The 12,016-nt window shown below is 46.0% G+C and overlaps 1 protein-coding gene across 1 annotated transcript in view; it reads right to left on the reverse strand.

The window, feature by feature from the left end:
• The window catches only part of Camkmt (calmodulin-lysine N-methyltransferase), a 409,522-nt gene that overhangs the window by 7,102 nt on the left and 390,404 nt on the right, over window positions 1–12,016 (reverse strand). Inside the window, exons 9-10 of the mRNA XM_004660194.2 lie at window positions 9,351–9,414; window positions 372–503 (exon numbers count right to left, since the gene is read on the reverse strand). Coding sequence (XP_004660251.1) covers window positions 372–503; window positions 9,351–9,414 — 196 coding nt within the window. The remainder of the gene's footprint in view (window positions 1–371; window positions 504–9,350; window positions 9,415–12,016) is intronic.

The raw sequence follows: 12,016 nt of genomic DNA on the forward strand, positions 1-12,016 counted from the left end.
ATTTATTTCAGTGCAGCTAAGCACTTAGCCTACTTAAAAGCCAAAGGTTTTTCATTAAAATACAAATGCATGTTTATCATTCATTCTATGCCACCTCCCCTTGCCTCTTGCAAATTAGTCTTTTATGAATGAAAAGATTAGTTTGTTTCAGAGAAAGGAGTAAACAGGAACAGTTTCTGTAAAATACTTCTAGACATGCCAAGATAAAAGATGGCTTTGCCACACAAAATGATCAGATACAAATAGCTGTTCAGAAGCAACACACCTCAGGAGTACTTTAATCAAATATTTAGGTTACCTGCCAAAAGACCATGATCTCTTCAAAATGCAGTACGGATTAAAGTGTTATCTAACACAAGCAGAAAACTAACCTTGGAGTGGAAGTTTGAAATGTGTTCATCATAATTTTCATGTCTTTGGATAGAGAAGCCAGCTTTTTCAGCTAGATTGCAAAACTGGCTTAAAGTATTCCCTCGGCGTGGGGCAAATACCATTGCTTTCCCCTAGAACATTAAAAAAGAAATTCATGCATTTTAAAATTGGAAGGCAACCAAACATGACACACATTGGTCAGAGCATTTCCTGTTCTGCTGTCAGGTACAAAAACTTAATGGATCTGGGCTATGCAGGCTGGGCATTCACAGTGAGAATCAGTTCAAGGATACATATGTATGCATCAAGCAAGACGTGTAGTGCACACTCAAATGGCTAGTTGTTACGTTTCCTCCTTTTCAAACAATGCATGTAATAAGCAAAGTGTGATTAGAAGTTGACAGCCTGAACAATATACACTTTTCTTGGGCTGAACGGGTTAAATCATGGCTATTGGGGTCTGGGTTGGTCTCTCTTACCTGCTAGCTCAACTACAACACAGCTCCCAGAGGATGTGACAGTAGATGCCTACTAACATCAGGGTACTATGTGCTGACCAGTCAGCGTTGAGCCATCCTCCAACCAGATGAGCCACGACAGTCAATGCAAGAGTTCTCACACTTAGTCCTGCCTGCCAGCGCCTCCCCCGCCCCGCCGGGAGCCCCCTGTCTGGGACAAGGTTCCAGGATTTTGATTTCCCACTTCTATGAATTCCCTCAGAATGGTCACCACGGTGTCAGCACAGTTCCTCACGACAAATGCAGGTGGCATCATGCAGGTTAGAAGGTTATTTCTAAGTAGCCATACACTTTGAGAAGATTGTTGCTGTAAGGAGAATGAAGACCCCAGTAATGTGTACCCTCCAGAAGGCCATCTGACAAGAAACTTCACAAGGACCATTAGCTAACTATTAGAAGCATGCAGATCCCGCACCCCCCCCCCGTGACCCCACCAAGACCCTTCTCCAGATAACTACAGAATCTTATCTTTTTCCATTAAAAACAAAAAAAACAAAAAACGATGGATAACTATGGGCTTCTGTTAATTCCAAGTTTCTACTTCTCATCTGTGAAATCCCACTTCAGGCTCTCAGGGAGTTGTGGGATACGTTCCAGTTTTGTTTGTTTGCAGCAGGCTCATGGCCCAGGTTGGCCTTAAGCTTGCGCTTTTCCCATGTCCACCTCTCACGTGCTGGGACTGCAGGCATGCGCTACCATGCCTAACGTTATTCCAGTTGCTTAGGAAAGGTGCTTCATCATTCCCCACCTACCTGCCACTCACTGAACGTCTGGAATGTGCTAGACAGCGGGCTGATCATTCAAGTATACATGCATATCTCCATTAGCCTCCACCCAACTCCTCCCTCAGTACAGATACTTTATAGGATGCTCAGGAGGGTTGGGAAATTGTCCAAGCTGGCACAACGTGTAAATGCTTAGAAGCTCAGTCACCTGACTCCCCCATGTAATAACAGTGATGACAGTTGTGATGACCACCTCTACTGTGATCTTCCCCACAATCTTGTGTGGTAGACACTGCATTTTCAGGTGATTAAACAAGGAGTGGAGGGTTTGAAGAACGTAGGAGGAACTGCTGGAAGGAAGCATCCTGGACTGCAAGGACTTCGTTAAATAGGAGTTTCATGAAGATAATCAGGAACAACCTCATTGAAGTGCTGAGCTGTAAGGGGCTCTGAAGATGAGGAAATCCAATCTCCTCATTTTATACCCAAGAACCGTAAGCCCTTCTAGCTGACCTGCTAAATTTTCTCATCTGTCCAGTGGAAGAATCAAGCCTGCCTGGCCTTTTTTTTTTTTTTTTCCCCTCCAGCAAGTCACAAGGCTCAAGTGAGGAGATGGATATAAAAACAATCTGAAAAAGCAAGGCTATTCGGACATAAGATTAGAAGAATATATACCACCCAACCACATTAAACAAAAATAATCCTCCCGGGCTGGAGAGATGGCTTAGCGGTTAAGTGCTTGCCTGTGAAGCCTAAGGACCCCGGTTCAAGGCTCGATTCCCCAGGACACATGTAAGCCAGATGCACAAGGTGGCGCATGCATCTGGAGTTCGTTTGCACTGGCTGGAGGTCCTGATGTGCCCATTCTCTCTCTCTCTCTCTCTCTCTCTCTCTCTCTGCCTTGTTGTGTTTGCTCTCAAATAAATTAAATTAAATGAATATTAAAGAAAATTCTCCCTCTCCCTCCATTTACAGTGATACACTGTTCTGGACATCAGGGCGTGTTTACATAGACAAGTCCACACTCCGGCACATAATTAAACCACTACCATCAAGCCACTACACATAAGGTTCTGTCAGCTTGCCCAATATTAATTGCTATTTTCAGGCAGCCTTCAAACGTAGCAGCAAAAAATTCATTTTTGTGTGAAACGAGATACAACGTGTGTCCCCAGCAGGCGAGCACACGCCTCCGTTTAAAGCGAAAAGGAGGAGGGGCGTCAACGGGTCACTGTAGTCGCTCCTAAGGGCTGGTTGCCATTCTGGAGTTCGAAATCAGTTACCCATCTGCCCCGATTGCACAAATGCAGATTAGACGCTCCCTTGTAGCTTTATGTTTGCTCTTTTTTTATTTTATTTATTTATTTACTTTTGGTTTTTCGAGGTAGGGTCTTGCTGTAGCCCAGGCTGACCTGGAATTCACTATGTAGCCTCAGGGTGGCCTCGAACTCACGGCGATCCTCCCACCTCCGCCTCCTGAGTGCTGGGATTAAAGGCGTGCGCCACCGCGCCCGGCTACGTTTGCTCTTGGTGCGGGGATCCTTGAGCGTCACTGCTCTCCCGCAGCTGGAAGGCCCACTCCATCACAATGGGAGCTTCTCCTGGTTAGCTCGCTGCACTCTCTTGGTACCTAGCATATGGTAGGAGCCCAGCTAGTGTTTGTTGAGAGAATAAACTAAGTCCGGATGCTGAATGATCTGAAAAATATCTTTGGGAATTCAAAGGCCACATTCTATTTCCTTTTCTTCTGGGAAGATTTTCCCCCAAGGGAAACTTTCACAGAAGCCATCTGTAGGGTGGGATTTCAGAGGGCTGCACCCATAGAAAGAACAGAAGTGAGCAGTGTCAGACTCTGACTCAGTTATGAGTTTTTTTTTTTAATTTTATTTTTTGTTTATTTTTATTTATTTACCTGAGACCGACAGAGAGAGAAAGAGGCAGATAGAGAGAGAATAGGCGCGCCAGGGCTTCCAGCCACTGCAAATGAACTCCAGATGCGTGCACCCCTTGTGCATCTGGCTAACTTGGGTCCTGGGAAATCGAGTCTCGAACCGGGGCCCTTAGGCTTCACAAGCTAGCGCTTAACTGCTAAGCCACCTCTCCAGCCCAGTTATGAGCTTTAACTGCTTTCTTTATCATTTTGTTGACTATAGACACTTCGGTGACGTGGATTAGAATTTGGAAGGACATAGCACTCATCAGAAATTCAGTGCTACAATGATCATCTACAGCGCCCTTGGCAGCCTCTGCTCCATACCTTAACCAGGAGTCTGAGAGGCACCACTCCTTCACCCTAGATCCTGGAGGAATCAGGACACTTCATTGGGGCAACAGTACAACCAGAGGATAATGCCTGACTATTTAGGCTGCAAAAAATAAAAACAAGAAAAACAATATAGATTTCAAATTAGCCCATCACTTTAGAAAAATTACTTTCAATTTACCAAAGCACAACTTTTGAAGCATTCAGTCACCGAGTCATTTTTAAAACTCAGAATGAGCACTCAATTGCACGTAAAAATTTGACTGATGGGCAGAAATTTGAGGGAATTCACTTATCCCTGGAGAGAAGAGAGAGGAGTTCCACTCAGCAACAATGCCACTGTTTACAGTGGGAGCTCCGTCATTGTTACATTGCTAGACGGCTTTATGCTCACATGCTAAAGGTGTGCTTTTCTGGAAGAATAAGTATGCATTAGACTTATTTAAGGCAGGCATATACTATGCCAATGAAATGCCTTTGTCCCCTTTACATTTCCAAGCAACCAATTATTAAATACCGATTACACGTTCAAACTTCTGTCTCTGAGACACTGCTGTGGCCGGCTTCCTCTGCCACCTTTCCCTTACTCTCTCTCTCATTCTCTCTCTCTCTCTCTCTCTCTCTCTCTCAGACTCCTTCCCTGACTTCTCTGCTCCCACTTGCCCCTGAATTGCAGTCCCCAGCTCACTGCCTACCTTTTTCTTCACGTTCTATAGAATTCTAGGCCATTGTACCGAAGCCCACGGTTCCAACTACCACGCAGACATCAGTAACTCCCAAGTATGTAACTCAAACGCTCACGGTTGTGGAGGGCCCACATCCGTATTTTCCCGGCACCTACTTACCTGTCCATGGGGATGTTCTGAAAATACCTTTAACCCATTCCAGCTAAAATGAAACTCAATATCGCTGGCCCCAAAGCCTTACCACTCCCAGGGCACTAGTTAACCCTTTCCTAAAACATGCCCGGCCGTGGAGCTGAGTACCTGTGCGTGTCTTTACTCATTTTAAGATGGGAAGCTGGGAATAACGTCATCTCCTCCCATCCTTTCCTTTCTCTTTTTTTAAAAAAAATTTTTTTTTAAATTTATTTATTTGAGAGCGACAAACACAGAGAGAAAGACATAGAGGGAGAGAGAGAGAATGGGCGCGCCAGGGCTTCCAGCCTCTGCAAACGAACTCCAGACGCGTGTGCCCCCTTGTGCATCTGGCTAACGTGGGTCCTGGGGAACCAAGCCTCGAACTGGGGTCTTTAGGCTTCATAGGCAAGCGCTTAACCGCTAAGCCATCTCTCCAGCCCTCCTTTCTCTTTTTTTTTAAAAAAATATTTTATTTTTATTTATTTATTTATTTGACAGAGAAAGAGGGAGGGAGAGAGAGAGAGAGAGAGAGAGGATGGGCGCGCCAGGGCCTCCAGCCCCTGAAGACGAACTCCAGACGCGTGCGCCCCCTTGTGCATCTGGCTAACGTGGGTCCTGGGGAATCGAACCTGGGTCCTTTGGCTTTGCAGGCAAATGCCTTAACTGCTAAGCCATCCCTCCAGCCTATCCTTGCTTTTTGTTTCTTTTTTGAGATAGGGTCTCGCCCAGCTGGCCTTCTTAAACTATGTAGCCAAGGCTATCCGTGAACTCCTCTGACCTCTCAAGTGCTGGTGGTACAGGTTATGCCACACCTGACGAGTTTGAGGAAACACCACCATCTACATCACTGCTCGCTGCTGCTAATGCCCTGGACGTGTGCTCTGCATTGCTTTAAGATGCTCGGAAGAGGTGAAGGGGTGACTAGGGCTGGAGCACTCATGTTTCTACAACCTATTTCACTTTCTTTTTTGGTACACTGAATATTGAGCCCAGGGTCTTATGAATGGCACGAATGTGCTTAACCACTGAGCTACACTCCCAACCACCACTTGTTAGCTTTTTGTTTGTTTGCTTGCTTTTGTTTTTTGAGGTAGAGTCTCACTCTAGCTCAGGCTGGCCTGGAATTCACTATGTAGTCTCAGGGTGGCCTCGAACTCACAGTGATCCTCCTACCTCTGCCTCCCGAGAGTGCTGGGATTAAAGGCGTGCGCTGCCACGCCCGGCTTCAACTTTTATCTTTAATTGGGGTGCTGACTAAACAGTTTAGTCCAAAGGGTCTTTCCAGTTAAAAAGGGTTTATTTAATTTTATTTACTTATTTTTGAGAGACAGAGAGAGGCAGATAGAGAGAGAATGGGCATCCAGCTACTGCAAATGAACTCCAGATGAATGTGCCACTTTGTGTATCTGGTTTATGTGGGTACTAGGGAGTTGGACCTGGGTCCTTAGGCTTTGCAGGCATGTGCCTTAACTGCTAAGCCATCTCTCCAGCCCCCAAAAGGGTTTGAAAACCATTGATATGGGCCCTGCATTTGTAGGATGGCAGGCGAGTCTCCCCTACGTTCACCCCAACCTCTTCACCTGACTCGTGCCCATATTTGCGTTTCTGTCTCCTGCTAGTCCCATGTCCACCTTGGGCCCTAGTCAGCCTGAACTAATTATGAGCCTGGATACATTCTTTCATGTATCCCCGTGTTTCTAATTTGATTTATTTCATATCTGAGAAGGGGGGGGATAGACAGAGAGAGAGAGAAAATGTGTGCACAAGGACCTCAGCTACTGTAAACGAACTCCAGAAGCAAGCACCACCTTGTGCATCTGGCTTACGTGGGTCCTGGGAAATAAAACCTGGGTCCTTTGGCTTCGCAGGCCAGTGCCTTAACCACTAAGCCATCTCTCCAGCCCCTTCGTTTGCTTTTAGAAATCAAGCAACCACAAGCTCTCAAAAGGGCAGAATTTGTCTCTCCCTACAGAATTTGCTTGTGACTTCACGTTGTCATCATCTTCCTCTCCCCGCCGTAGCCAGCTCTCTTTCGTGGCGGAGTGTCTGCACTGGAGTGTCGCCTTCATTCAGGCGTGAGTCCCGGGACGAACGGCTGCATACTGACGGGACTGGGGATGTGTGTGCAGATCTGCATGATTTACACCGCAGGTACCGATGTCTGGAGAAACTCCCAACACCCGGGTCAAGAAAGCGTGTCCATCCTGTAACGTTTCTCACAGGAAAATGCTTGCAACGAGCCTCCTTCCGATGTCCTGTGTCCATCAAGGCAGAAACAGTGCACTAACTTTGGGCGGCAACTCAGAGCCCGTCACGCTCACCGTGGCACACTGGGTTGCCCTCTCCTTTTGCAGATGAGGAGCTGAGATTTGCAGAGTCCAGCCAACGACAGCTTAGGCCAGATGTGAGCCCAGGCTGTCTCCAGAGCCCTACTGTACTTTTCCCTTGTAAGTCGGACTTAGCATCTTGGAGCTGGCACGGCCCTGTAAGTGAACTCATTTCTTCTTGCTGGAGAAAACAGGCAACGGCAGGAGGTTTCAGAGCCTGTTAGTGCTAAATGGGAGCTGGAGTTCAGCCTCCCACCAGCCGGGCCCGCATCCCTTAGGACCAATCTCTTATGTTTTAGCCATGAGAAGGTACTAGGGCAATTGAAAAGGCCAGCTCTTATTGTCGAGTGCCTTGTACACAATAGCATTAGTGAGTGCCTTGTTATGTAGCCTAGGCTGTCCTTAAATTTACATATAGCACAGGCTGTCCTTGAACTCGTAAGCTTTATGATCTCAGCCTCCCAAATATTGGAATTTCAGGTGTGTGTCACCACACCCAGCTCATCTTGCCTTTTAAAATGAGGACATTCCAGCTGGGTGCCTCTTACTCCAGAGAAAAGCCTCAGCCTTCTCTAAGGACTAGTTCTAGCTGTCCGTAGGTGGACTGGGGTCCTGTCCTGGAGGGGACTGGCACGTGGACTCACACTTCAGACACACGAGACGATGGTCCAGGATTTGCTAGTGGCTTTGGAGGAGCTGCAAGACGCCAGTGCAATCTGCATTCAGGTCTGCATTCAGGTCTATTCACAGCGTGGGCAGTTTTCTATTGTAAATCATGCAGATCTGCTGCAAAGGGGAGGATTTGCCACAAACAGGCTTTAAAGGGGTGTCGGGGATGAGTGAAGTACTGTTCGTGCTGGTGAGGCCCGGGAGTCCTTGAAAGCATGGTGTTTACGTGTGAGAAATTGTTATAGACACCCTGCGTTTAAATATCTCGGTGCCCTCCCTGAGAACGCTGGTTTTGTCAACGCTCGAAAGTGTCCCCGAGGCTAACAAGGGAGCTGAGGAGACCCAGAAGGAGCCCAGTACCCTCTCCACTGCTCTCCACTTGGGCAGCCTCCTCAACCATGCTTCAACCATCAGCAGCCTGGCACATGCCCCCTTCCTTGCCTCAAGATCTGCTCCCCACTTTACAGGCGGCATTGAGAAGGCCCATTTAATTGAATTGATCGCCACTTACAAAGCTGTGGTGACTCCTCTGAGAGGCTTGTTTAAAGTTTCTGAGCTATACAGAGATAGCAACAATAAAAAGCAATGGCGTAGAGTATGATTATCAAATTGCTCTGGGAATCTTCAATGCGAGAAAGATATAAAAGAAAGATTGAAAGGTATTAGTCTCTAAGTATCACTGAGGTCAGGAGGCTAAACTCTTTCAGAAAAACACTGTAGAAACAAAACTTTAGAAAACACACGTATACTGACATACATACCCAGCAGTCACCTCAGAAAAGTATGAGTTCTTATCTTAGATTACATTAGTACTGTTAACCTATTTTAAATTCCTATGGCACAGCAAGACTCTTATATACTTATGAGATTTTTTTTTTAAGTGCATGAGCTTGAAACTTGTTTCCTTACTTTAAATAGATGTATATTAACTCTCCGTTTAGGCTATAGGACCTCCTAGCTTAGCATAACAGCCCAACAAAATAAGAGTGGATACAAACTCTGTAATTTACTCACAGGCATAAATGGATATATAAATGTAAAAATGTGCACAATATGTTATGCCATGCTTAGTTTCATTGTGACCTAATGTTTATAATATGTAAATAATGGCTTCCTTTTAAAGCAAAGAACTTTTAATATCTAGATTCATCTGAAAGTCCCTTTTCTATAATATAAACAGAAATAAAAAGAAAAAAAAATGTATTCTTTTGCAATAAGTAATACCCAGAGAGAAAGGTTACCATTGAATGGATTAAAAATGACAGAAGTCAACAGAAAACTTTTAATATCACACTACTACTTTAATATGAAGATATTGTTATCAAAGGCAAAGACTCAAGAAATTCTTTGATAAAAATAATCTCACACTATCTTTGAAGCGGTTTCATTTATTTTTACTACCCACTGTGTTTCTTATCGGAAGGCCAAGGGTAAGAAGTTCCTCAGTTATGATTAGGAAGGAATCTGATAGATCAGAAGACCCAATTGAAGTTGGGCATAATAAGTATTAAAGTATTACATGACATTAATCCTGCCATTCCATTACTCTCTCCATCTTTGTGCACAGACTAATTACTCTATAGCCAGTATTCAGGAGAAAATAGAAACACACTTACCGTGGGCCGGAGTAATCTCCTTAGTGCATCAACAAGGCTGGCTCTGTACTGGTCCAGAAACAGGCTGACATTGAGAAGAGAGCAGAATCCAGATTAAACTGGGCCTTCAAGTCTAATGACATGAATGGTGATAAGTACAAGGCTAATTACACATGTGTACCCAACACTAGAAAAGATCGCTTCCTTCTATTCCAGGGTCTCACTGGGGGGGAAATTAGAAGAGATCGTGGCCAGCGTTATCCAATCAAAACCTAGCGGTCAACACACAAGGATGATCTGGAAGTCACACCTGACTGGGCTTTGTGTCAGTATGGAAAGGACAGTTCTAAGCTGCTCTTCGTGGGTGTCCTCTGGAGCAGGTGAAGGATTCTTGGCACTCCTCCTTGTCAGAGACAGTCTCCTGCAGACCTAATCCACCAGTCCAACTGTACCCAGACCACATGGAGGGGGGAGGGGGGATCTTGGTGGCAAGCAGAAGCTCTACGGTGGTAACACTGAGGCAATGAATCAAAGAGTAACTCTCAAATCCAAGCTCAGCCAGTAGCACAGAGACCGTCGTCATGCTTCTCTCCCTCCATCTCCATGTCGATTCTTTTCCACCTACTGTGATCTCCGATTCTTCTCCCGTCTTTGGAGAATTCTCGCAGTCATTCAGGTGCCCCTCTGGGTCTGGCTCCACCTTCACCACACCCTCTCCTTTTTTTTTTTTTAAATAGTTTTTATTTTATTTTATTTTATTTAAAAGTGACAGACACAGAGAGAAAGACAGATACAGGGAGAGAGAGAGAATGGGCGCGCCAGGGCTTCCAGCCTCTGCAAACGAACTCCAGACGCGTGCGCCCCCTTGTGCATCTGGCTAACGTGGGACCTGGGGAACCGAGCCTCGAACCGGGGTCCTTAGGCTTCACAGGCAAGCGCTTAACCGCTAAGCCATCTCTCCAGCCCACACACCCTCTCCTTTAAGTGAGGAACCCAGGTTTCTTTATCCGGCCTGTCTGGCCTCAGACTCCAGTTTGGGTCAGCACGTAACTGGTGGCAAGTTGTTAACTTAGCCATACCTGATGCTGGTTTTGTTGTTGTTTTTTTTATGAGAGAGAAAGGAGAAAGAGAGAGAGAGAACTGACACATCAGGGCTTCCAGCCACGGCTATTGAACTCCAGATGTGCATGCCGCCTTGTTTGCATGTGCGACCTTGTGCTTGCATCACCTTGTGTGTCTGGCTTACGTGGGATCTGGGGAGGAGAACGTAGGCCCTTAGGCTTCACAGGAAAGCACCTTAACTACTAAGCCACCTATCCTGCCCCTGGTGCTGTGGTTCGAATGTTAATCTCTGATGAAACACTGTTTAGAGATGAGAACTTGGCTCTCCTATTGTCTTCCTGCCTTCCGCCATGGGAAGCACAGGGTGTCCCTTGCTCTGGAAGGTTCCACATTTGAGGCGCTATCTTGCAAGAAAAGACTAGCCCCTCATCAGACATCAAACCAGCACCTTGACTTTGAACTTCCTAAATTCTAGAACCGTGAGCCACACATTTCTGTTCCTTATAAATTACCCAGTCTGTGTATTCCGCTATAACAGAACTGTGATGGTTAATCTCTGGCTGTCAATTTAACAGGATTTAGAATCACCATGGAAACAAATCTCTCCTCATGTCGGTGATAGGTTTTTCTAGATTAAGTTGGTTGAAGGGGGAGGACCTACCCTACCTCTGGAGGCACCATCCCGTGGACCGGGTTCCTGGGCTGTATACAAAGGAGAGAGCTAGCTGAGCATTCATGGTTCACTGGTCTCTATGTCTTCCCTGCTGACGTGAGGATGTGATGCCAGTTCACCTTCCTGCGGCGATGGACTCTTCCCCAGGGAACCGTCAGCTGACTCAAACCCTTTTCTTTCTGTAAGATGCTTCTGTTCAAATATTTTGTCCCCACAAGGAGAAAGTAACTGATACAATCACAAAGATAGACTGAGCCACCTGGGGTGTTTATAAAAGCCAAGGAGAGGTTTCCGTGAGTGGTTCTGACATTGAGGGCGCATTGGTGCTTGGGGCACACACAGCAAAGCTGGCTGTGACACCACGTGAGCCATCCAGCGACTGGAGAAGGAGCCCAGCAGAGCTAGATCACTCTGCCAGAATGTGCCAACACTACCCACTATTTACTTATTTGAGAGAGAGAGAGAAAGAAGCAGAGAAGGAGGGAGGAAGAGAGAGGGAAAGAGAGGCAGATAGAGAGAAAATGGGTGCACCAGAGCCTCCAGCTGCTGCAAACGAACTCCAGATGCATGTGCCACCTCGGGTATCTGCCTTATGTGGGTCCTGGGGAATTGAACCTAGATTTTCTGGCTTTGCAGGCAAGTGCCTTCACTGCTAAGCCATCTCTCCAGCCCAGGGACCACTTTATTTATTTATTTTTTTCATGAACCCATTTTTGGATCTAGGATTTGAGTATGCCTCTTGGAGTTCAGAGCATGTCGTTGAATCTTTGAAATCTGAATAGACCTGGCATGTCCATTTGTTGTGGCCAAAGTCAAAGGAATCCACTTGGACATACAGCATCGAAAGGCAGTAAAGAAACAGTGTGGGGAGAGGGGCCCTGTCCTTATGGAGTTTACACTATAAGACAGAAATGAATGAGTGGGACACAAATACTTGTGGATTCAGTACACT

Source organism: Jaculus jaculus, chromosome 18, assembly GCF_020740685.1.
Source record: "Jaculus jaculus isolate mJacJac1 chromosome 18, mJacJac1.mat.Y.cur, whole genome shotgun sequence".
Lineage (NCBI taxonomy): Eukaryota > Metazoa > Chordata > Mammalia > Rodentia > Dipodidae > Jaculus > Jaculus jaculus.